The sequence below is a fragment of the Emydura macquarii genome, unplaced genomic scaffold, assembly GCF_026122565.2.
Source record: "Emydura macquarii macquarii isolate MOO-44397 ecotype Brisbane River unplaced genomic scaffold, CSIRO-AGI_Emac_v2 contig_2422, whole genome shotgun sequence".
Classification (NCBI taxonomy): Eukaryota; Metazoa; Chordata; order Testudines; family Chelidae; genus Emydura; species Emydura macquarii.
Genome location: NW_027132559.1, coordinates 39,015,121 through 39,042,721, shown reverse-complemented (window position 1 = coordinate 39,042,721; position 27,601 = coordinate 39,015,121). Strand labels below are relative to the sequence as shown.

The 27,601-nt window shown below is 39.6% G+C and overlaps 1 protein-coding gene across 2 annotated transcripts in view; it reads right to left on the bottom strand.

The window, feature by feature from the left end:
- Nucleotides 1-27,601, bottom strand: part of LOC137162471 (MAM and LDL-receptor class A domain-containing protein 1-like) — a 320,533-nt gene that overhangs the window by 187,558 nt on the left and 105,374 nt on the right. For both annotated transcript variants that reach the window (XM_067562330.1, XM_067562331.1), the window contains one exon: nt 26,236-26,515. In XM_067562330.1, coding sequence (XP_067418431.1) covers nt 26,236-26,515 — 280 coding nt within the window. The remainder of the gene's footprint in view (nt 1-26,235; nt 26,516-27,601) is intronic.

Below are 27,601 nucleotides of genomic sequence, written 5' to 3'. Positions count from 1 at the left end.
AATACTGAGGCAAAGCAGGATATGTTACACATGGAATATCTACATTAAAGAATTGATCTTGCACTCTTATTCACGTATGCTCCTTAACTTCTGTTGAAGTATTTACATGTGGAAAGAAGTACTCCCATGAGCAATGATTACAAGAATCTATATTTGTGTGCTCTCTTTGCTAATCCCCCAAACACAAAGATACATCTCATGCAGAGATTAGTGGAGTGAGTGAATTCCTCACTTTAATACTCTGTTACGACCGTGCTAGCCTTATTCCCCGTTTATTTACTCCGTTAACAAGCATCTCTATGCTGTTTACTGCACTGTCCCCCTGTGTATGAAACACCCTTTCTGAGCTGCTCCATACCTTTACTGCATTCAAGTCCCTCCTACAGATCCAGGATAACTAAAAGGGCAACAAAAATTATTATGGGGTTGGAGCACATGACTTATGAGGAAAGGCTCCAGGAACTAGGCTTGTTTAGTCTTCAAAAGAGAAGAATGAGGGGGAATTTGATAGCAGGCTTTAACTACGTGAAAGGGGGTTCCAAGGAGGATGGATCAAAGCTGTTTTCAGTGGTGGCAGATGACAGAACTAGGAGCAATGGCCTCGAGTTGAAGTGGGGGAGGTCTAGTTTAGATATTAGGAAAACCTTTTTACCAGAAAGTTGGTGAAGCACTGGAATGGGTTACCTAGGGAGTTGGTGGAATCTCCATCCTTAGAGGTTTTTAAGGTTTTGCTTGACAAAGCCCTGGCTGGGATGATTTAGTTGGGATTGGTCCTGCTTTGAGCAGAGGGTTGGACTAGATGACCTCCTGAGGTACCTTCCAACCCTATTCTATGATTCTATGATAAGGAATTAACTGGTAATAATGGACAAACTGTGGGTTCCTGGAAATATCTACATAACTCAACAAGATATCTTTGCATTCTCCAGATTCTGCTGCTGTTGCTGCTGCTGTGGTTCTCTGACTGGGCATTCATCCTGTGCCAAATTAGAGCAACGCGAAGGCCAAAACCACAGCCAGGGATTGGCCATCGGATTTTTTTCTCTGCTACACTGGCAGTAGACAGAGCAAGCAATATAAGAACTCTTACTTTAGGGGTGCTTATCCCTCCTCCCCAGCTACTTTAAGGCTAGATTCCACTGGCAGTGCTGTGCAATGAGATTGTGCTGCACCAGGGAATCTGATTTTGTATTTCCTGACACACTGACCACTTTACTTATACGTTATCTTTACCCCTAATGCTGTCTGCTTGCTTGTTTTTTGGATTGTAAACTCTTCAGGGCAGGGACTATGCCTTCCTTCATGTCTAGAAAGCACCTCATGCATTGGAAACACTATCAAATAAATAAATAAAAATAATAAAAGCTGACATGGTTAAATAGAGCTGTCCTGTACACACATAAATATTAAACTAGCTACTCATAAAATAGAATGAGACAGAAGAGGGACTCAGGGAGCAAAGCACTAAAGAAAGAATCTTGCTACATATCAGCAATCTACTTCAATATTTTTCTGTGCTCTTTCTCTGTGTTTTCACTTTAATAATTTCTAACACTGTACTTTATTTCCAGTCCATAGTTATGACAGATAAGTTGTCCATGGCAAAGGTAATGACTTTTGCAGTAATAACAGTTGCCACCGTCACATCTAAGCAATCTTTATGAAAATGGCTATTAGTAACAGCTAATAACCATTTTAGAGTTCAAATGTTAACAGTGCTCATTGATAGTTTGCCATGGCTTTAAAGATAACTTGGACAAAGGGGGGGGAGGTCAAATGAGAAACACAGGTTGCTGAGCCCAGCCTGGTCAACCAGTGTGCATATGGATTTATTTTGTTTCATAACAACATCCAGGAATTTTGGTTAAAATAAAAGTACTTTACAGCCTCCCTAATGACTATTGTGGAACGGGGGGAAAGGAAGAGGAGGGAAGGAGGAAGAAGGTTTTGCACACTTTGTAGAAAGGGATCCAAAACTACTAAATTATAAACTGAAACATCAATTAAAGTCAGTGGTACACAAGCATTAATTGTTGCTATCATTTGCACTGGTAGCGAGGAACCAATATTCTGATGAATCACCATGTTCTCCAATAAGGCAGTTGCATGGAAAGTATGTGTGTGTTCCATTAGCATTTAAAAGGTTTTAGGAAACATGAAATCAACATCGATGGTCCTTGTCTGGCATATTTTCTTAAATAGGCGCTGCTGCTATTTCTGTCAGCCAATCAAATTCCTTTGCCAGTTGCTTAGCTCTCTCCATTAGGTTTTGTTACTGCAATTTATTTCACCCCTTTGTAGATTACTCTCCTTAGTTGTTTAAACAATGTCATTTCTTCCTTTATTCTTTAAATCCATCCCAAACTATCACAGAGGGTTTGCATGATGAGTCACCTAATCTCTTAATCCCTAATTTTTAAAAGAATTCTCAATATACTAGTTTCATTTTCACCCAATATATGTGAAAATATGTTGTGTTATATCGCTTGACACTGTCAAGAAAGATCTGTACCAGAATTGTCCATGATTATACATTCACGATGAGATACCAAAAGAGCTCAATCTATTTAGTTTATCAAAGAAAAGGTTAAGAAGCAACTTGATCATGTTCTACGATAACCTATATGGAGAGAAGATTGCTGACAGAAGATGACTCTAATCTAGTAGACAAAACATTACAAAATCCACTGGCTGGAAGATGAGGTCAGCAAAGCTGAAAACAAAATAAAATGAAAATGTTTGACCATGAGGGTAATTAACTATTGGAAAAAGAACCAAGGAATGTGTTTCTTTTTTCAATCGTTTGAGGTCTTTAAATCAAGACTAGATCTGTTTCTAAGAGATATGGTCTAGTTTAACCATAAATTATTAAATCAAATGCAGGAATCACTGGGTGAAATCTGTGGTCTGTATTAATCATGAGATCAGCCTAGATATTCATAATGGTCTCTTCTGGCCTTAAAATTTATGAATCTAGGATTTTGATAGGTATTATATAGGATGTGGCTGCTTAGCTTGTTAACAAAATTAGTGATAGAAAACTGGAAGTTTATCCAAATTATCCATCTGACATCTGCAAAAGACTGAAAAGGACTGAAAATCTCACAAGAACAGATTTTCTCATGAGATTCTAGTTAGACTGACTATACCAGGAGAACAACTTTTTTTTAAAGCTATTTCAGAATCTCTTCTTCTGAATTTAGTTGGAATCAAAAAGTTCAGAGACAAATTAAAATAAAATATACTTTTTTTAAAAATATCATAAAATATTTAATACTTAGCTCCTTAAAAAGCACATTTATTTGCATAATTAACTCAGCCAGAGCTTAGGGATCTATTATAGGAGCGGATGGGTGAGATTCTATGGCCTGCAATGTACAGAAGGTCAGACTAGCTCATGATGGTCCCTTCTGACCTAAAAGTCTATGAATCCGTGTTTTCCAGTCTTAATTGTACTTTGTTATGGTTTCAATCTCATCACCCAAATTCCCAAACCACAGGAACTAGACTATTCTGAGCCTTCTTCTTAAAAGCCCTAAAGATGTATTTGTAGTAATCTTATACTATTTACTCATTTTGATATGATTAAACTTGATTATTTAATTTTTCAAAGTTAAAAGTTAATGAAAGTGAAAGGGGTGGGTCACACTTCAGAGTTACTGGGTAAATCTATAGGCATTTTTAGGATTAAAAATACAGAACTTCAAGTCACTTTCAAAAGGTTTTCTTTGAAACCACCTGGTTAGAAATGTATCTATTCTTAAAATGAAAACTTGAATTCTGCAGAACTTTAATCTATCAAAGAGACCAGAATAATTAATCAATAGGCTGAGAGTTTGACACCAATAGGATAGGGGCACTCTGGATAATTCAGATTGCTGCATTTTCCCCCCCGTGACATTTCCTCCATTATCATTCTTGCTGTGAGGCAACATTACTGCAGGGTTGAATTGTGTGTGTGTGTATTTAAAAAATCCATTAGTTAAAAAGAGCATTTTTCCTCAAATCTCTCACTAATATGTCCCAAGGACACAGCATCTAGTGAAGGGCTTTCATCACGATTTGTGATGCATAAATGTAATGATATTTCAGCACAGAGAATGTGAAAAATGCATCCACTTTTGAAAGCAATGTTTTAAAAATTGCAGTGACTCTTAAGGAGTTTCAAAAGTTAGAGTCCTTGAAGTAAAAAGAAATACTGTTAAAAAAAAAATCAATATACAATACCAGCTCTCTGCAAAGAGTTAGTTTGCTCTAGGGCTGGGTTCATGCTGTTGATTTTAAGGTTTTTCTAGTTTCTCAAACGTTTCTTAGTTTTGCTAAATTGATTTCAGCTGTGGGTAACCCAGAGATTTTATAAAAACAGTTAAGGCTACTTGCAAAAGCTGCTGCTTCTCTACTGTATGTTCACCCACTTTGAAAGCAGGCCCACCCAAGCTCCGCTTAAGCTACCTGTGCAACTGGAGTTCTCAGCCGGTGGCTTCCCAAACTTCCTGCTTTTGGTCACATGGCCGGAAGCAGGAAGTCCGGGAAGCGACTGGCCGAGAATCGTTAAGCTGCTCGATGCTCCAGTTGTCCTTAGCAATTGGAGCATCAGGCTTCCCAAACTTCCTGCTTCCAAGCACGTGACCAGAAGCAGGAAGTTTGGGTCCTTTAGCTGGCCCACCCCTGTCAGCCACAGGTCCTGCCAGAATATCACGTCTGGCTACTCTGCAGCCTTTGTCCCCAATTCCAGTCCCTATACATCTCATAAAAGAGCCAAAGCAGCATAAAAGCACCCTAAAAAGCTCAGAATCTGGCAAGAAGAAGATTTCCCTGGTGTAGGAACTATAGAAGTTGCCTCTTGAAGCCCTCCCACCCAAGCCCCAATGTAGAATTGTATTGTATTGTATTCCAGTGATTCAAAATAAGAAAAAATTAATTATTTGTAACTCTCGGTAGCTATCCTTCTCTGAGAAAGAATGAAAAGGGAACTGAAAAGGGGCAGCACACAGCATTGCAAAACTCTAAGGAGGCAATGCTGTGGCCTTTAGGGTGGTACAGGGAAGCTGACTAAGTTATGACTGGGCCTCTCCGGTCTCTGGAGTCACAGCCCTCCTTTCCCTGGGCCATGAGTTCTATACTGTGCCTATTAGGGTGTGTCTACACTGCAAACATGGGGTGTGATTGCAGCTCACGTAGACATACCCAAGCTTGCTATAATTTAGTTAGATTGGGCACTAGAACAATGAAGCCACACCAGTGAGAGCTACACAAGCCCATCCAGAACCCTGGCTAATTACACGCACGCTGCTGTGACTTCACTACTCCCGGTACCCAAGCTAGCTAGATTAAAACAATTTACGTATGTCTCTATGAGTTGCAACTGCATCCCGTGATTGCAGTGTACCCATACTCTTAGAGGCCTAGCACAGAAGCTCACTCAAAGATTCTAGAAAGTGAAAGCATGCAAACAGTTTAATTTCAAAGTTGGGCCCCGGTAAACAAAGCAACCACCCAGTAATGGTGAGCAATGCTTATCAGACTACAAAAGTCTCTCCCAAGATCTATAACTGTGGTTGACAACAAGACCTTATGAGGTGATTCAAGAAAGGCTTGTGTTGAGTTTAAATTGATAGCAGTTTGTCCAATATTCAAAAGAGAAAAGGTAACAAATAATATTCCTGAATCAAAAATTAGAGATCAGCACTAATTATGAATCTTTATTCAGTTTCAATCAACATTACAAGTAAAATATAATGTAGAATTTAAGTTGCAACAAAATAAATATGTTGATTAGATTATTGTCAGCACACCAAACGTATCTGGAGTGTGGACAATACGGTCCAGATGAGGAAGGTTGAAATTGTGAGGGAGTTGCTATAAGTGTTTAGGCACCAGTGTATTTAAACTCTTTAGCAATACTTGACTAAAGTCATGTGAAGGAAAATTTAAAAAGAATCCCAAAGCTGATTAAAGTAAATCTCTTGACCCCTAACAACATTTAATCTCTCACTGCTCAGAAGGAATAAGATTTAGGATTACCCCATTCCACTGTGTGAAATTACAAATCTCTCTATCCATTCTGGACATAGTGCCATAGTGAGCTGAACAAAATATATTGATTAAAAGAAGCAGCTGATGTCCTGACGAGTCTTCCACTCGCCTTTGATCCCTCAATGGAAAGGTCAAAAGGTAAATATAAAATATCTGATTCCTGGTGGAAGGCATAGACATCAGTAAACTTTTAATCACTAAATATCTCGAAGCAACATGTAGCTTTTAGTACTTTAAATGTCTCCCTTATTTGGGTTCTATTGTATTATTGTTTGTTTTGACACGAGAGGTGAATGCACAGCATACCTAAAAATCTAGCATTAGTGGTATGATTCAGGACCTTGCAAAGCAAAGGAAATTGTATTTGGAACCATATTTTAGAGCCTCAGGAGTTTCTTTACCCATAATTACTTATACTTCCTAACCCAACTAAGTAGTTTTTGAGATTATGCTATCTCAAAAACAATTGAAGTTTTATCACTAGGTAAAATTATTTAGACAAAAATAATTTAACAGTTCATGAAATGTGTTCATTATCCCCATTTAATATCAGTCCAATTCAGTACAATTTCCATATTGCACTTATTAGTTACTGTGATTATTATTATTATCAACAAAGCATATAATTTTACATTCTCAAAGTATTTTATAAACAGTTATAATTTCTCACAATACCCTCTGAGGTAGGTAAGTATTAGCACATCCATTTTACAAATGACTAAATTGGGGAACAGAGCAGAAAATGCCCAGGTTACATAGTGAGTTAATATCATAGCTAAGAGTAATTTCTTCCAATTTCTTTTCTAAACACTAGTCCACACTCTCTGTTCACATTAAAAACATGTTGGCAAAGTCACATAGGTCCATCAGCTATTGTAAGGAACTAAATCTTATTTGACAAACTACGGAAGATATCCTATACCACCTCAGGCCATTACAGAAAACAGGAAGCCAGGGGGATTGCAAGACTCCCATTGACATAATGAACAATAATTTAAATCTGACCCTAAATACATAGAAGAATATTTGCTTAAAAATGAAGACCAATTACTCTCAACAAATTTCTTATTCTCAAGACACATCTTGAAAAATAGTTGTTCCCGGAACATCTAGTAATAGTCAATGGGATTTCAGAAGACCACTCTCATCAGTAACCAAAAGAATAGAAAGGACAAAAAGGATTAACTTCAATGGGACTAGGATTTTTCCCAAAATGTCTTGCATGTCTTTGGAAATAAATGTAATAGTTAAACCTAAGACAAGTAAATGTGATTCTCCAGTGATTCAAAAGAAGAAAAAAATTGATTATTTGTAACCCTCAGTAGCTATCCTCCTCTGAGAAAGAATGAAAAGGGAACTGAACAGGAAAGGATGAACTGATCTGGATAAAATGGAAACCAACTCAAACCTTCCCACAAAACTCTTACTCATCTGACTCAAAACCTGATTTAAAAGTCAAACAAAATCTTTCCTGATGTTTCTGACACGCAACTCTTTAAGCCGATCATACATTGCTGTATGTGGGCTGACTAACTTTAAAAATACTTTTAAAAGTTCCTCTGTATTTCATATGTTTTGGCTAGGACCAGAAATAAAAGTGCCCAAATCCCACAGTATTTTTGCTACCCTTTTGCTGACCAAATAGGAATCATTCATTTGGAGAAGGTCTAGGTAGATATCCGCATTTTGGTGCTTATTCAAAATGATTCTCCAAATCTTTCAAGATTTGTATATCAATAGATCATGTATTGTATACACAAGAATAATTTGGAGTACTAAACTGCAGCCCAGCTAAATAATCTTTCTCCAACTAGCAATTTCACCTCTTAAAACTTTGTTTCTCCATAACTCACCCTGAATAGCTGGGTTGGGTGCTGAGTAATTCTTCAGGGGGTTAGAGTGGAAGGAATTCTCTTCCCCTGGGCTGTGGGGTTGTAGCAGAGCTACTACGTGACTGCTACTTCAGCCTCATGGATGGATTAAATCAGTTTGCAGCCCTTGTGTTACACCTACACAGGAATCTCTCCCCATGGTTCCCCAAAAGGTCACTGCATAGAAACATGAGGGAACCCTTCACAGAGCTGGGCTCTGAGGGACATCAAGCAAAGGGGCATCAAGCCAATCCATCCCGGTCTCTACAGAGCAGAACAGCAATAGCTCTGCTACAGGCAGGACCTTGAATGGGAAAAGGGGCTATATTTGGGGAGAAGATGGCTTTTGTTTCTCTGTTTGTGTTTTTCCCCCATTACTACAGAGTAAGCAGCAATAATATTTTTCTCTTGGATACTGGCATTTTAAGAGTCAAATAGCTTACTGTTTGTTCCTGACTATTACACAAAGTGATTTGTTATCTATCATTCTAATTAATCTGCAAATATCCCAATAAAGTGTTTGTGTTAAAGCATTAACAATAGGAGTAATGTAGATTTAAAAGCTGATTTACAAAATAATGTCTAGGCCTATCCTTGCCCTGATTGTTCTGGCTACAATGTAAGCAAAAGTACACAATAGAATATTTATATCTTATTATGGCTATTGTCTATAGAAAGGGGCTCAGAGCAGCTACATTGTGCATTCACAATGGACGAAGTATTATCTTAAATAAAGAGGTTCATTATCTGTCTGCCCAGAGCATAGGATATGTGCTATTTTGTTGCAGAGTACCAAAACTACAAATACATGCCAACACATCATAAGAAAAACTGGTTCCACAAGATTTCCAACCCACGTTTACAAACTCAACAGGTTTGGACAATTAACAAGCTTACTCAAGTATCATTTCCACCCAACATCCACTCAGACAATGCAAGCCACTGTACAGAATCCTACCGGGGAAATACAGTTGTTTGAAGCATCAGATCATGCAATCTTTTGGCCAGGCTAGTGGAGAAAGAGTTGTTCATCCAGAGATCAGACGCTCCACTTTTCAACTATATTTAATAGATTTGACCTTCTTACTTGATAACTACCTGGCAATCAAATTAACCTTTGTTTGTTTGCTTTTGTTGTTGAGTGTGTCCCTTTTGAGCATAGATATTCTTGGTTTTCACTACATCTATTTGATAGTTTTGTTTATTTAGGTATTTTATGTCTTCTCAGATTTGTATCCCCATATGAAATTAAATGAATTGTTCTAGTTAAAAATATTCATTTGATGTGACTCTTGTTTGTCTAAATTGTTTAATTGCAACAGTTTTAAGAACTTTTCTCCCATACCCCCTGCTTCATTTTACATGCATATTGCTTTATCTATAGTATAGTCTTTACTATATATGAGATGGAAACCTACCAATATCTGCAATTAACTCATGTCATTAATATAATGGTTTATTATATGAACTATAAAAAGGAACATTAATTATCTTGCTACTCTCAAACCATTATTTTTAACTAAACAACCTGGATGAACGTGATATTTTAATAAACAACATTCAGAAACTGAACAAAAAAATGCATTTCTTGATGTTTACTCTGTTCATTTTTGGACTAATGCATTCCAGCTACCAACTCTGGTCAATTTCAAATATCCAGTCACCTGGTAACATATGCATCTTGGTAGAATGTTACTAGAAACTACTAGAAACTTACATCTATATTTGGAAAAGTAGGAATGTTCTCTGTATGAAAATACAAATCTCACTTTAGAAACACAAGAAATGCCTTAGACAACTGAATATGTACAAGATAAACATTTATATTGGGTAACATGATGTCTTAAGAGGAAATGTAACTTTAAAAAAAAAAAAACCCAAAAAACCAGACTGGGGTCCACTAGAAATTTTCACTAATTGATATTGAACTTGCCAGATTGTTTTGGTAAAAAAAATTGTGCAAAAAAATCAAAACATTTTCTTTCCACATTTTCAGCATGAAAGGTTTCAATTTGAAATTACTTTATTTCTAAATTTCCTTCAATTTAATTTAAAAAATTAAAATATTTTTAAAAGCTCATGTTTGAAACAAAACATTTTGCTTGATTTGGTGAAAAGATTATTTCCCATGACCTGGAATGAAAGCATTATCCTCAAGCAATGGCATTCTGAAGACACTTTTATCCAACTGGAAGACAGCATTCTTTGGAACTTCTGTTTTCCTTTTTGCTCTGTATCATTGATGATAACTTTTTGGAAACTAAATGATAAACAGAACTAGAGAGTGTAGTATACTGTGTGGTTATAAAAATCAACTATTAGAAGACAGACATTTGGCTAATATTGTGCTTGCAGCTGGCCTTGCAACTTAATTCAGCCTTGTGCAATGAAATTTACTGCAAACATTTGCACAACAACTGTTTTATCATACAAGGTGCATTCTGTTCTTTGGCAAACCATGTAAATTATAGTTTACATGTCCTTTGGCTTAGACATAACAGCATCAAAGTAACAGTGCAATATAACATTTTATATAGCCAATTCATAAATATCTTTAGTAAGAGGGAAAAAACCAATATTATTGGAAGCATCTGGGTGGTAAAATGCTGGTGTTAGTTAACTTACATGAAACATTAAAGTGTTTAATTAGTTCAGATTTCAGCTACATTAAAGTATTTGAGAGAAACCAAAGGCATTTCTGCAAAACAAAACAGATTAAACAAGAAAGGAAAGCTTAGATGGCTTTTCCCCCTCGGCTATGGATTCTTTTAATCTCATTTATTTCCACCATCTTGGGGTTTTTAATAATAATAATTATTATTATTATTAATTATTATTTCCAGAATTGAACTGGGTAGCAAATATCTTTTATCACCATTCTGAATGCTGCTCAGTGAATCCCAATGTCTAGAAACACGCTATGGGAGCAGCCCCAGTCCCAGCCCGATGTAATCACAAAGCATTTTCCCCCAAACTCTCCTTCCCCTCTCCTTGTATGAATTTGGCCCAGATATCCTCAAGTAGGAATTGCCATGATGTAAGTTTTCACTGAGCATCAAATCTGAGTCTGATTGCTGCACTCCTGGGTATGTCACTCTTAAAAATTATCTGCAGCAGGCCCGCAGGATCTATTCTGGGTGCAGCTTCACTGCTGTCCAATGGACAAGAATTGTGATGGTCTGGCAGGACACCAGAATGTTTGCTTAGAGAGCAGAGATTAAGGGCCTGATCCAAAACCAAGTGAAGTCAAAGGGTCCCAAGGGGCCATAGTGTCTCTGTTCAGGAGGCTTTGGGAAGCTCTCCTTATCCTTAATCTTGGATTTGCTCTTGCTGGATTGATATCCCCTGGTAAGATCATTCAATGCCTTTACTATGGTTGTATAATTTTTCACAAATCACTGGTAGTAGATTTAGGTAGTAGCTGCTAAATCTTAGGAAGGTCTTGAACTGTCTGTAATTACGTGGGCATGGCCATGTATTGTGTGCTTTTATTTTATCTGGAGCAGTACTCGCACCCTCTTGAGACACAATGTGACCCACATATTTGACTGATGTTCTAAAGAACTGGTATTTATCAGTTGAAAGCTTCAGTCCAGAGGCTTCCAACTGGTCTAGCACCTTTAAAAGTATTTCATTTTCCTCCAAGGTTCCTCCAAACAGAATCATGTCATCCAGGTGAAATAAGTCTTGCAAGAAGTTCATGTTTTCCACAACTTTCTCCATAAGATGTTGAAATGTGGCAGGCACTCCAGAAATTCTTTGGGGGGGCATGTGTTCAAACAGATAGAAACCTAAAGGGACATATGAACACTGTCTTCTCCTTATCTTCTTTTCTCAGAGGGATCTGGTAGTATCTACTTCCAAAATCCAACACTGAGAACCATTGGCTTCCCAGCAAACGATCTGAGCCATCTTGTACTCATGGCATGGTGTACTGGTCAATTACAGGGTGCCTATTTAGGATCTGGTAGTAAATATACATCCCAATTTTCCCACTCTTCTTGTGGAACATCACAATAAGGTAGGCCCACGGGCTGCAGGATTTTTTCGACAATGCCATCTGCAAGCAGATGAAGATAAGGCTGCACATCCTCCACCTCTGAGAGATCAATTTTCCTAGAACACTCCCTGAAGGGCCCTCAGTCTTATAATCTGATGATATATTCCACTCCCTTTGCACATCTCAGATCCTACTCATGCAGTGAGAATACCTTGGACCTTTCACAAAGTTCCTTCCCTCAGGCAATTCTTCCAGTTCTCAGACAATGGTGAATCTCCACAGTCAAATCTTGCAGGATCTATTGTTGTATCCTGGTCTTCACACTGGAGTTTCATGATTGTTTCAGGCTAGGAGAGGTCTGCTATCTTCTGCCTTTGTTCCACTACAATATCACAATCTGTTTCATTAGCAATCAGTATAGTAACCTTTTCCTGGGTTTTGTCAGGTAAGTTTATGTCCCTGCTGGAAAGATCGATGCTCCGTCAGAGAGCCCTCCTTCTTTCAGCCGCTCTACCATTGCTCATGTCCTTTTACCACTGTGGCAAAGCTCTTCCTCTACCTCAGTGGGTCCAGTGCTTCCTTCTGTGGTAGGTCAGGGAACTGCTTCAACCTTTAGTGTTCTTCAACCCTCCAGTGGTGGGGGAGGGTAATACAACCTCTCTAAAATGGCCACTCCCTGCTGGCTCCCGGTCCTGTCTCTGGTTCTCACAGATCTGGCTCTTCCTCCTGGGCACCTCCCACTCACAAGCATTGAGTCTATGATAACAAAAGTTTTGTTAAAAGGGAAAGGGAACTGAGTATTAATTTTGGAAAACACCTCAACCATGATTCAAAAGCATGTGACCATAAACAAACATCCACTCCTGAGTACATTGGGCTGTGTCCTTTGCCTCAGTTTCCCACCATGAAATGTGAAACTCCAGCAAACAAATGTCCCTTTAAACACGCCACTCCCCTTTCCCGCCACTGCACCTGACTAGCAGTTGGTTGTGCTTGGTCAGCAAAGTCTGGTAGTTCAGAGGTGCGTTCACATGGTTCACCTCCCACCCTGAAAGATGGGGGTGTAAAGTCTGGCCTCTGCTGCTGCAGCTGCCTCATTGTTGCTGCTGTTATCTCTGCCACCACTGGCTGCTGCAGCCTGGTGCTGTACTCTGCCACTGCTGCTGCTAGCTCTGCTGCCCCTCAGTTCTGCTGTCATGATCGCTGCTGCTGTTTGCCGCTCACTGCCACTTCTGCCTTCTTCCCCCCCAGAGTCTTGTGCAGGAGGATGGGGGTGGGGGGACAGTTACTTTGTTTGCCTCATTCCCTGCGCAGATGGCCAAGAAGTAAGGGAAAGAGGAGAGACAACATGACTCTAACTAGACGTTATACCGACCCCATTCCCATGGTACCCCTCCCTAACTCCAAGACTAGGAAGCTGCTGTGTGATCAGTGCATGATTATTGGTTGTGTAGTACATGACCTTTTTAGCCAAAGCCAAGGGTCCCGCGGAGGACAATTTGTGTCCAAAGCCTAGGCCCAATGCCCAGCCTACCAGGAATTTGGCCCAGCGCTGACCTCCTTTGTCCCCGTGCCCACAGTGGGTTCATCTACACTAGACATTTTTTGCGCTAGTATAATACACTAGTGTAACTACCCTGGTTCGAATACCAGCCAACATGTGCTGCACCATTATAAGACAAGGCTAACACTGGTGTAACTTCCCTTGGTTTCAAATCAGCTACACTGGTACAAGAATCTACACTGGCACAGTTGATCTAGATATTTCCATGAACCTTAATTAAAATACGATCCATACAGTAGCTTCATTAGCTCTGTGTGAGTGTCAGTAGTAAGTGTTATTTTATGGTAGCATCCATCAGCCTAAAAACAGGATGGGGGATCTCAGGATATTGGATGCTGTACAGACAAAAACATGACAATCCTGACCTTGAAAGGCTTATATGGGATGTTTTTGTGGCTATATGTTTGCAGATGCCACATATTGTGGGACAATTTATGGCTGGCCCTCAGAAGGCGCATCAGAGTGGAGAAGGGACACAAAAAGCCCTCACTTTTCTAGTCCATTCATGGAGAGGCAGATTTTGGATACAGGATCTGGGGAGCCCAGTAGGAGAAAAGAGTTAATGCTGCCAGCACAACAAGTGGCCACAGAAAGAATTGGGCTGGGTAGAGACATGCTTTACTCATGCTTGACTCAACTGAGAATCAGTGCTGACAGAGTTGTATTGCCAGAACATAGCTATACCTTTCCAAAAGAGTAGCAACAGCTATTCTCCAGTGGGTCTCCCTGCATTAGTGGAGGCATTGTGAGTTTTAAAGTTCTCCCACAATCCCTATCAGACAGTATACCTGCTCCCACAGAAGTTCATTGCCTCAAGGGACTCAGGAGTTTGCCCCATGCGTGCATACAAATTAATACAAGCTCCTTAAATGTGATTTGTTAACTGCAGTTTTTCAAAGACCATTCAATTTCAAACTTCCTGCCTTGATAAATAATTCCTCCTGACCTGTCACATACTTTGATGTCAGTGGTGTGACCCATTTCTCTCAACTGTATCTGTGGATGCCCAAAGGCTGAGGTACTTATTTGGTACTAAAGTTCTTTGACAAAGAGAAAAATGAGTGTTGACTGTGCTACATCTCAAAGGGCTCCAACTGACTTTAATCATATTCTATTGTCCCACTCTCAAAGCCTTAATAATTATAGCCTTAAACCATGCTCTGATCTCACTGTAGATCTGAATGTTCTTTCATTCTTATATTTAATGTATTGGATCCAAGAATGACTAAGCACAGCAGTTTCATTCTTTAGACTTACGGAGTACTTTGTAAAAATAAGTGTGTGCGCGCGTACAGAAAGAGAGAGCGAATATGATGGAGTGGTGTGTTATGAAAGTTTTATCAGCATGAGGCTGGGGTGACCACATTAGTCACAAGTGGTCAAACCACATATGAATCATGTAGGTCATGACAATTAAGTGCCAGTAAGGTCTTTATACCACACCATGCTATCATGAATTCTGCACACACCACTTGCCTTACTGTAAAACTATTTTAAAAAATGTTTGAGTTTATTAAAAAATTATTGCCATAGTTTTTCATATCACTCAGCCTAGTAAGCCAGGCTCCCTTGGATGCTCCATAAAAAACTGTACTGGTCTCAGAGGGAGAGAAAAATATAACAAATATTAGAAGCCTTTAAAACTGAAGAAGTTTTTCCATACATACCAGTGTCTCAGGTTTAAATTCCAATGTACTGTGACCTAATAGCAAATTCTGTGCCCCTTTCGTAAGATGAGGCTCTCCTGTTTCTAGCTCTAAATGGTCCTGAGGTATTGCTCCCTAAACCTGCCACTGATCCTGCACAAACATTGATGTCCAGTGTAATTTCAGAGGGGACATTTTAGATCGGAGACAGTTTTTTGTTTTGTTTTGTTTTAAGTGGCAGCTGTTTGAAGCTGCTCCTGTGTTTGGAATGTGGGAATAAGTCCTGAGTTCAAGTGGAGCTAAAAAAGAACAGGCATTGTCTCAGGGTAAACGCCAATAAGGTTGTAGATCTAGCTGAGGGATTTCAACTGTCTTTGAATTTATTTAAAAAAAAAAATACACACATGGCATGAAATAGCTGGATCCAAAAATTACATAATTTTTAATTAATGCAACAGAGGAAGCCAGACTGATGTCACAAGACTTAGGTGGAGCTTGGCTGGAGAAAGTATATGAGGGTCTGAAAAGTATAGAATTCCAGGCAATGTAGGTGGCTTACACCCATTTCAGTGGGAGAGAATTGCCTTCAGAACACCTTAGCAAGCTATTAAACGAGTGTTTGAGCTTATAATAAGTCTTGGATCACTTACCTGGAGGACTGTTATTGTTATACTGTGAAGCTACTAGAACAACCCACTCATTCTACATTACTTCCACATTCTTCTATTATTCTGCTAAGTATAGCAAAAATCTTGTCTTGGTCTCAGGAGGTGGCATTGTATTTTGTATAGCAGATGACTTTAAATCTGCTACTGTATTATTACAGTACCTAGAATGTCTCTATTAATTTAGCAACTTTAAGCTCATACTATTAAAGTTAATTCTAATTGTAAAACTGAAAATTGCTGATATGGTGAAGTCTTATGTCAGATTCATCTGGGAAGGTCATTCCTGGCCAAGTTAGAAATTCACATTTCTGTATTTGTGAATAAGGCCATAAATACATACCAGATGAGAACAAAGTGGAAGAACACTTCGTGGTCAAGTAATTTTTTGTGTGAAATTGTATCCTAGCTTTGCTCATCCTACACAAGAAAGCAGGTTATTTGATTTCAATTTTCTTTCTGTTTCTCCTGTACTTTGCAGAACCACTTTGAACTCCAGATAAAGAAAAAAGGAATTTAGAAAAGAATTTATACAGCAGATTCTAGTTACTGCCTCCTTTGGATTGTCATGTCATTACTTCAGTGGAGCTGGGACAGGTTGAATTTAAGACATCAGTTTTTCATATACAAAGTTCAGTTACAATTCTAGGAATTTTGTTTCATCATCTCATATTGTATCAGACCATGTTATATTTATAATTGAAACTGTCAAAGTAACTAGACTTATAATTGACGTACCTTTCAATTTTATCAAGACACTATCCTAAAGTTAAATTGATAACCATAAAGTTTCAGATCTCAGGCTCACTGATCTGAGCTGCAATAGTTCAAAACCAGGGAACAAATGATTTCCTGTACTAGAATAGTTTATTAATGGTTCTATCCTTTCCTAAAGAGACTGCATGGTCCAATGGATTCAACTGGGATCTTTGAACTCCCAGAGTCTTAATCCTGCTCTGCCATTTTCTATGTTGCTCTAGGCAAATCACTCGGTCTCTATTTTCCATATTGTAAAAAAGAGGATAGTAGTCTTCACTTACCTTCCTAACAGTGGTATTAAGGTATGGGAGTACACGGCCTTACAAATATAAAGAACAAATTTTCAAATGGGCCTCACCTGGCATCTGCAATTTTGAGAGTACAAAGAAATCACAGGTGACAATAAAATAATATAGAATCTATCTCCACTGCAGGAACAATCTGGAAGTCAGATGACTGCAGCCTATTTATAAATGAAAGCTAGTTACACTTGTACAATTTTAGGTACATACAGAAATTGTGGGTGCAATTTTAGAAGCAGTTTTCCCCTTCAAGATTTGCTCGACAAAATGCTTTAAGCATCTTGTACTCTGTTTCAGACAGTGCCCAATGCCGGCTGCTTCAGAGGAAGATACAACCCCCCTGTAATTCAATTAATTGTACATAGGGAGAAATTTCTTTCCTGACTCCAGCTGAAGATCACTTTATGCACTGAAGCTCTTGTAAATGTATCTTAGTATAACTGCAGAGGCTATTCTTGTCTGTATGTGTCTACATTTTTTAAATTTTTGCAATAAACCACATCAGTATATACGAAATAGGGTTATGGTGAATATTCATAGGATTTTTGGATACACAAGATTGAGAGCAATTGAAAGAATTTGGCAATTCAAGATTATCCTCTACCTCTTAATTTCTCTCCCCTTGATTTCATTTATTTTAATGTTAACTGAGTGATTGAATTGTAAAACATTTTGAGATATAGCTTTGTGCGTTATGAATCTAAAGTAACTATATCTGAAACACACTCACCCACACAAGCTCATGCCCCCCCGATGTATGTCTGTTGCACTGAAAATTCTCTCAAGACATTCAATTAACATTATTTCACATGTAGTAAAATATGGTGTTTTGTGTGGTGCCAAAGTACTCTAGTTTGAGTGCTGAAGATGGTTCATAAATACTAATCACCAAACACTATAACATGACTCCCATCCCTGAATCAATTAAATAAGAATTAACATGGTGCATATTTCACACAAAAATAGCCTCATAACTTTATATTTTGTAACTCTCATCCTTTCTTTATCTTCTCCCACATGGATGATGTCACCTACTGTTTTGTCTTTGATTGTAAGATGATTGTCTTTGAGACGGGGACCTATTGTGTAATGTATGTAAAGTGTCATGCACATCCATAGCTCTGTTCAAATAAATACATATATTACATTAAATAATGATCCTACACACCTTCATGGCTACAGCCATGTTAATGTTGAGCTATAGCCTACTCAAAGTAAGAAGGCTTAATACACTTCCCCTTTCTTCCCTTACAACTCTCTCTTCCTTCTCCCTGATGCAGAAGTTTCTTATCTCCTCTCCTCCTCTAACTTTTCTACTTGCTCCAGTGACTACCATCCTATTTCATCTGCTGATTTTCCTTGTGCCCACTCTCATGCCCTACCTTATTCCACTTCTTCACCTCTCACTTTCCTCTGGCTCTTTTCCCTCAAAATACAAACATACTTTAGTCTCTCCCACCATAAAAAAATCCAAAACCCTTTACCCCAATTGCCTCTCCAACTACTGCTCCATCTCTCTTTCATCTCTAAATTCATTGAATGGGCTCTTTACAATCACTGTCTGGAGTGCCTCTCCTCCAAATCCCTCCTAGATGCTCTCCAATCTGGCTTCCAACTCTTTCATTCCACTGAAACTGTTCTTGCCAAAGACTCTAATGACCTCTTCCTAACTAAAGCTCAGAATCAGTACTCTAGCCTCATCCTCCTTGACCTATCAAACATATTTAGCACAATCAACCATGCTCCTCTTCCTGAAATCCTGTCCTCTCTTGGCTGTATCTCTGTCCTGGTTCTCCTCCTACATCTCTAATAGTTCTTTCAGCGTGTCCTTCAGAAAATCCTCCTCATCCCTCCTCCAATTCTCTTTGGGGGTTCCCTTCTCTTCTCCCTCTCTATCTTATCTCTAGATAAGTTTATCCACAAACACCAGTGAAACTACCATCTCTATGCAGAGGTTCACAGTTCTACTTCTTTACTCCAGATCTGTCTCATTTAGTCCAAATTAAAATTTCAGTCTGTCTCTCCAACCCCTCCTTGTGGATGTCTAGATGCCAGCTCAAGCTTAACATGGCTAAAACAGAGCACCTAATCTGCCCAAAGATCTCTATGCCACCTCCTTTCTCAATCACTGTGGACAACATCATCATCCTTTCTGTCACTCAGGCCCATAACCTGTGCATCATCTTCGACTCAGACTTCTCTGTAAGTCCTCACATCCAAGCTATATCTAATTCTTGCCCATTTCCTCTGTATAACATCTCTAATATATGACTTTTCCTATTCATCCACACTGATAAAACTCTTGACCAGGCTCTCATCACCTTGCATCTTGATTACTGCACTCTCTCTCTCTCTCTGGCCTTGACAAATGCAACCTTGACCCACTCATACACATTCAGAATAATTTTCCTAGCCCATCACTTTGACCATGTCATCATTCTCTTTGCATCCAACTACTGGTTTTCCCTGCTCTATTGCACCAAACATAAGCTGCTTGTATTCACTTTCATAGCCCTTCATAGTCAATCCCTGCCCCCCACCTATCTTTCATTCACGACTGAGCTGTCAATGCTTGCCTCTGATCAGCCTCTGATGCTAATCTCCATTGTCTACTTGTTATGTTTTCAGATAAGCACCTTCCTGCTTTTTCCCATGATACCCCACATGCTTGGGAGGGGCTCCCATGAATATTTACAAAGCTACCTCATTATCTACTTTCAATTTCCTCCTCAAAACTCTTTCCCATGATGTCCATGAAAAACTTGACAACAGTAAGGCAGATAGCACACAGACACCACTGTTGGTCATGCTGCTCAATACTGTCTCGTTGTTTACTTGTTCTCCCCCATCTTGTCTTGTCATCTTATAAGCTCTTTGGGGCAGGGAATGCCTTTTTGTTCTGCATCTGTACAGCACCTAGAGCGATAAGGGCCTCTAGGCACTATGATAACAATAGATGAAAATGCAAAATGGGTCACTCTTAACTCTGAAATCTATGAATATTCCATCAAAATTGAATGGAAAGATCCTCCCACCTTTTCTGCAGCTATTACTTGGCTGTGCAGTGGAATGAGCCTCCCTATTCTTGTGCTCTCATACTCAGGCCAGCTGGAAGGGAAGGAGAACAGGATACAGTTGCCTGATATGTCCCTCTGTGAGCAAATGGGCAAGAGGGCAGAGAAGGCTGGAATATGGGAAGAACCTTAGCTCAACTTCCCCAATCTCCTCTTGCTGGCCTGGCAGTGTGCTGGCCAGGCACACAGCGGGGCGTAAACTACTCAAGAAAAAGGGATGAACACGCCAGAGCAAAGCCAGAGCAGGGGAGGAATTACAATTCTCCGAGTCACAATTCTTTTCCAGGGCTGCTCCAGAAGTGCTGCAGCTATGTGCTGCCCCTTACCCAAGGCAGACTGTACATTTCAAATCCAGCTCACGGTGAAGAAAGCCACAGTGGAAGGAGTAAGTAGTGTTGTTGTCAGAACAAACCGTTCCTGTGCCTTCCTACACAGGCAACCATTGTAGAATGTGAACAGCTCCAGATGCTACAGTGGCCATCACTATTCATACAGCGAAGTGTTGATAAGCAGTGCCCTGAAATGAGGGGTTATTGTTTCTGAGCTTCAACAGTTGAAGCAGCTCTCAGTGAATTGCCAGTGTGGTGTGGTTGCTAAGCAGGGTCATGCGGACAGGCAGTTAGTCGGCAGTCCATGACAATGCTTTCAAAATTACTTTCTTTTTTTTTTTATGAGTTGTCAAATTCTCCCCTCCATCCTTTAAATATTGCTGCATATTTACCAAGGAGACAAACAACAACAGGAAAGACACAATTTTAAATAAATGCCTTGCTGTAGAATTGTACATCTGTTCTCTTTTAAAATTATCAGCTGTGATTGATGTTTGTCTCCAGGTGCTGACCTATAGGGGAGGGGGTAACAAGGCTCCCTGGACCCCCCCACATGCCTGCTGCCAGTCATTTATACTGTCCTTCCCCCCAGTTTGTAGCCCAGGAGGGGTTCTCTGAGTCAAATGGACAAAGGAAAGGTCCTTTCCCCTATCTTTACCTTATGAGAGAGCAGAATTGGGATGAAAACAAAGAAAGGCAAAGGTGGCCTGTTGCTCAGGCAATATTTCTGGACTCAGCTCTATGAGCTTGGTCTATCAGGGTCTATCTCCAGCCCCTCCTCTCGGGGCATACTGCTTTGCAGCTGGTCCATGCTGTGTCAGGGGTGGAGAGGCCTGTGACTGTCTCCTTTTTGGCTGCCTAGTCTCTGTTGTCAGCCGTCTCTGAGGTAAAGAAACCCTCCTGCTCTTCACCAGACCTTCCTGTGCTAGGTTTTCCCTTTTTAAACTCTCCCCCACCAAGGCAGAAGAAGCCTTGCAGGTGCATCTCGTTAGAGCTGGGCAGGCCCAGGAGGGCTCATTAGTCTCCTCTGCACCAGAGTGAGGGCATGTCCCTTCACAACGTACAGTGGCTGATTCTATTCTGTTCAGATTCTTATACCACGCTTATCACTACGATACGAACTATGGGTATGATTTGCAAACAGAGACCAGCACATTATGCCATGAGTTTACTCACAATATTATTTATAAGCATTGTGAGAATTTCCCAGGGTACCTGGATTTAAATGAGTTTAGCCAAAAAAAAGGGGGGGGGGGGTGAGGTGTAAAAAGAATGAACTTAATATTTTTTGCAGAATACAGTCAGTTTGAAGGAAATATAATTTCAGACTGATGTTTCATGGAAATTACAAAGGACAGAAATGGGAACAGCGAGCAACCTAGAGATGAATAACCAAATCTGGCAGAAATGGTTACTGTGTTGGTTACCCTAATAAATTTGCTTTTGAAAGTAATTAATGCTAACAGTGTTTTCCCTACAACTCCTCAGAGAAGGAAACAGCTGGTGCTTCCTTAGTGTAGCAGGGCAATCTGTGGACCAATGTCATTCCTATTTTAAACCACACCCCAGGACGCACAATTTGATGTACAATTGGATGACCAATCAAATGCAACTTTGGACTGAGACAAAAAACAAAGAGCACAACAACATAACCTGCCTGATCCCTTTTGTTCTCATGTTGGATTACACTATGCAGATGGAGAACCCTGCACCAGCAACAGTTCTGCATTGTCATCTAACTAGGTTCCAGATATACATAAAAAGCATAGGTCTCCTCCTTTGTGAGATCTTGGATGGTGGTAACTTTATTAGCCAGGGCCCTCTCAATAAACAGCAAGCAGCAAAGAACCAGATCTCTACTGGCTTATCAGTGACATGGCCAGGACATTTTTAGTTAGGTGTGGAATTCTACACTTACATGCAAAATAGCATCTTCCATGCATCATGACTTTGCACATACAGTGCATGTGAGGTCACATGCAGAGGATGCTGTTTTATAGAACAAAATCTTCCATGTGCATTTGGGGGCCAGACAGAATCAGCCTGTGGGCACAGTCAGTCTTGGGGTCCGCAGTTAATTCATTGCGTACCCAGATAGCACACCACTGATCATTCTAAAATTAAAACAATGGAAACAAGACCAAATGTCTTAGTCTTGGTCTATCCCAATTGTGCAGTTTCAGGTGCCGCTTTGTTTCCCTCTGCCCAGCATCATGAGTATCAAAAGTTCCAAATCCCTGCAACTAATTCCATACCCATAACTGACCATAACTGTAGCAAATAGCAGGATTTAATAGCTGATCTAACCTGGGACCTCTGGAGATCAGAGTTGAAATCCCTGATCAGGACAAATGGAAATTTGATGAGAAAAGACAAATAGATTTACATAGACACTAAACATAATGCTGGCTAAGATGAATTCTAAGGTACCCATACTGTTACTTTGAAAATGCTGTGAACATCTGAAGTTATACACATTACATCCTGGACATATTATACCAAAGAAAGGGTCCCTCGTGGCTTCTTCTGAGGCTTTAATAACTTTTGTTCGATAGAAGTGTTTTTGAACTGCCTTTCACTATCAAAAACAAAGCTTTTAAAGTTTCAAATGTTGCTACAGGGACTCACACGTACTGTAAGTGCAGTGAGTCCAGAAACACCAGAGAGTATAGAATTAGAAATCTCAGCAAATGCACTTCTTGGGGTCACAGTAGTATAAAGTTTTATTTTACAAGTATTGATCTTGTCTGTAATGAAGACTAGCATGTAGCTATGATAGAAGTAGGCAGTAAATGGAGTGGATTATATGGATTTGATGGGGTATTAAAGGATGTATTTTGAAACCATTGCACAATATCGGCCAAATTCTGACTTGAATGCACTGTGCTAGATGAAGTTTCCAGTCCAGCTTGACCCAGTGCCTAAGTGTGGTAAGTGAAATTCTGAAGAAGTAAACCACCTCTTTGCAGCAGCAACATAGCTAGTTCATTTGTATTTTTTTAGGCTTTTCCATGGTACTAATCATTGTAATGTCTGTGCATCTCACATAAATTAATGGACTAATCCTCACAATACTCTTGTGAGAGGGAAAAATACCTTTTACTGACTGGGAACAGAGACAATAGAGATTAAGTGAACTGTCAAAGTTCACACAGAGGAAGTCTCTGGTAAAGCCAGGAAAAAACTCTTCCCTAAATTCCACTCTATTAACTTTACCACAAAACCCAACCTACCTCTTCCCAGTGCAGAGTCCATAACCTGCCTGCTACCACCAGGAGTGGCCGTGGGAGCTCAGGGGAGTGACACTGGGGGAAGGAGGAGGAGGTATTTCCCCAGCATCCTGGTGTGGGCGGTAGAATCTCCCCAACTGAGTGACAATTAGAATGGGCCTTTAAGGAAGGGAGCATGGTCTCCTCCACTCCTCAGGCAATCAAGCAGCAGATAGATGCTATAGCCTCCTAAGACTCACTCTCAGCCCCTAGCTGACAGGAGTCAGCAGTTTGTTCCACATCCTGTCCCTAATCTCTCCTTTTGTGTATAGTTGCTTTGTAGAAGTAGCAGCCTAGAGCTGGATGAAAAATGTTAAAAAATAATTTCTGCAAATATGTCTGAATTGTGTTTGTTTCCCTACCCAATCAAAATTTCAATTACAAAATTAATTGCAATTGAAGAATTTTGACCAGTTCTCTCTCAGCTTGGGGAGGTAGAAAGGGACAGGATTTGTGTGCACATGAGATCTGCAATTTTCAAAATGATTGTGAATATAATACCCTCATGAAGAAGGACAAAGACCATTCCTAACAGTTAATAATGGTCCAATCCAGTTTCACAAAAACATTTTACATCTCCTGTTCCAATTAATTTGTTGTTGACATTGCATCAGCTGCCATATGATTTCAATGAAACGCTATGGAATAACAGCAAATGTCAACCACCATCTTGCTGTACCTAATGTCAATTACTATCTCATTGCAACCAGCCCCAATCACAGATAATGCTAGCCACTGTCTCATTGTACTCACAGAACCTCTGGCTGTTAGCATGAACAATAATATTACGCCTATATATTTTGGGATGGGGACAGTAAGAGGGATACAAATTAGAGATGACTGGAGGATGACAATTCTGTTTTGCAGCAATGTTTGAGGTTTCAAAATTGCTTTCGTTCTGCATTGGAACAAAACCAAAACATTTTGAGCATTTTTGCAAAAACTAAATTGTCAGTTGTTTTTAGCTTGAAACCTGAGCTTTTTGATTCAGGAAGCAAGAGTATGTTCATGTATGCCTGCCTGGTTAGGACACTGGCTGGGATATGGGAGTCCCAGACTTGAGTCCCTGCTCTCCCTGAGTCTGAGTGATATGGGATGAAAAGCTCTGCTGTGAATCAGGAAGAATCTGAGGCCAGTGTCTTCACCCTCAGGCTACAGAGTGTCTCCTGTCTCACCCTCAACCCCTGATGAAAACTTCATTGAAACCAGTATGTCTCAACAAAACAGCATATTTTGACAAAATTTCATTTAATCAAGGGAGTTCTGGACAGCTCTAGTAAGGATATTATTCTGAAGACCAGAATCACAGGGCCTTTTAGAAAGAAAAATCTTTCCCTACCCCAAAGAGAAGAAAGAGGAAAGTGAATCCAAACCATCAACTATTAAAAAAATACCATTCTCTAGGAAAAGGAAAGAGTTTCTACCACAATCAAGCCTAGATTGCTTTAAACTGTTTGTCATAATTTTCATGTCATTATATAATTTAATGGTAATGACTATGCTTATGGAAAGAACAAATGTGAAACAAAAGATCAATAAAATAAAAATTACAGCTTATTGAATCCCAATTCTCTGTCTCAATAAGGCTTTCTGAAAACAGATTTAGAAAAATAACAGGCTCCCAGTTCAATGGAAATCCATAATAAATGCTTCTTTCAAAAGATACATAATCCTGAGAGTCCTATCCTGCCCTCAAGTCATGGCAGAAATCCCAATGATTTCAATGAGAGTTGCATATGCATAGATTGCATTTTAGAGCTTAGCTGCCAAAAGCTATCTAACAAACAGGAAGAGTTTTTACTGACTCACTGGCTATGAATCACTCACAGTCAAAATTGATGGAAATTAACGGTTAGCTTGTAACTAAAATTTCAGCCCATGCTGGGAGCTGTGTGTTGATTGGTGGCACACTAATTACAGTGGGAACACATGGTGGAGTAGCAGCTCTGTCACCCTTGCAACAGTTCTCCTGGGAAGTGTGGAGGGAGGGGTTTTGCCCTCTTCCTCTTCTCTCATACATCCTTCACATCCAGGGAGATACTAGCAGGTAGCAATGCCTGCACTCCCCATTGGATTGTGCCCATTCTGTTCATATGGGCTCTAGAAAAGCAAGTTCCTTGCACTCTTTGTTCTTTCACACTTGATTTTACAACTGAAAAGACCCACTGATTTAAATGGGACTACTCATGGGAGTATGTCCTGCTCAAGATGAGTATATCCTGCAGAGTCATAATCAGTGACTCACTTTTCCAAAAAACACCTTTATGGAATATTTAAGTCCATATACCAAAAAGATAGTTCATATTATATTCATTTCTGGCCATTAAAAACACCCCCCAAAAAAATCAAAGCCAGGCTTGTTTGCTACTCTTTCCAGAGTCTGACACTGTGAAATTGCTAAGGGTATGTCTATACTGATGGTGGCAAAGTCGCGGCCATCAGATCAATCTTTCTGGATCGATTGAGCGGTCAGTGTAGACCTGCTCAATCTATCAGGAAGTGGACGCTGGTAATCCACCCCCTCAAGTGGCGTAGCGCTGTGTCGATGGGAACGCAGTTTCCGTTGGCGCAGTGCAGTGAAGACGGCATGCAAAAGGGAAGCACAGCAGTCGAGGGGGGTTACGCGAGCCACTCTGAGTAGCTTGTGTAACTCCTGTCGACTGCCACCGAATTTCCAGGTAAGTGTAGACCAGGGCCTAGTCTACTGAATAGGAATGTACCTTTTGGAGGTAGTGCTGTGGGTTCTGCAGGTAATGGCAAACATTCTTTGGTGAATGTGATGTCATCGAGTGCTATGTCACCTCTGTAACCTTTACCCACTTGCCCTTCAAAGGTGATCTGAAAGTCCTCATCTGCATTCAGAAGCATCAGTTTTCTCTGCCAGAAGTTTCCCTGATTTCCAGTGAGGTTGAGTAGGACTTTTTCTTTATTTGATGCTGTCACCTGATAGATAGTTAATGATCCAATGCTGACTCCATACATGTGGTAATAAAATAATATCTGCAACCAAAAGTTACAGCATTAAATATCCAGTAGGGAACATTAAATATACTCTATCATTATAATTACTCCCTGAATTTTCACAACAGAGGCATCTTCAGTACTCAGAAGAGCATCAAAATTGCTCAATCATTCATTATCCAGTGTTCTAATTAAACACAAAGAAAAACATCTCATTAGTAGTAATCTTTAGAACTATTCCTTTAGTAAACTAATGAAAGCTATTTTGGAAACCTACATTTCAATGCTTAGAGAGCTGCCGATGGACTTCTTCTGAGCAAATTTCACATTTAAATGTAAAACTTTGAAAACTGATGACAAAGCAGAGGTAGGGAGCAATGCATAAACCCCGTCCTTTAGCATATTGGGAGTATCTTGAAGCACTCAGGTGTGACTCTTCAAAGGCTAATTATGGTGTTGTTGATGGCTCTGAAGTACCTCACCTGCACAGAGCTCTTTCCTAGCCTAGGATGATTGCTTCAGAATGAGCATCTAGAAAGAGACAGTAGGAAAAATAGAAGGATTCACAGAGACTCAAGGAGAGAAAAACAAAATGTTAAACATAATGACAGTGCTCAAGTAGGGATAACAGTAGATAATTACAAAGAAGAACCACATTGAAGTGCAGGTGTTGTCATTGCCTGTTAAACATTTATTCTTATACTTTTCTCTCTTTCAACCAGATTCTAGTCCATGACAGAATTTACCTCTCACTCTATGTGTACTTAGTCTCCTAAACGGCCTCTTGTGAGGGATTTATCAAAGATTTCTTGAAAGTTAAAATAAATTACAACTACGAGTTGTATATTTTCAACTAATTTCATGGTACTGAACTAAGACTTGCTGGTCTGCAATTTATGGGATCACCCAGGCACTTGACAAAATGTAGATTCAACTCTTACTATCCTTCAGTTCTCCAGTAAAGCAATGGATTTTAATGACAGACTACACATTATACCTGCCATAAAGTTGTGTTCCTTTCTACTGCTATCTCTTTCACTGGCTTTCCACTTTTTGAAGGATACTGTTTTGGCTTCAATATACTTTACCTTTTAACCACTCTGTTTTTTCCTTGCCTTCTCTCTC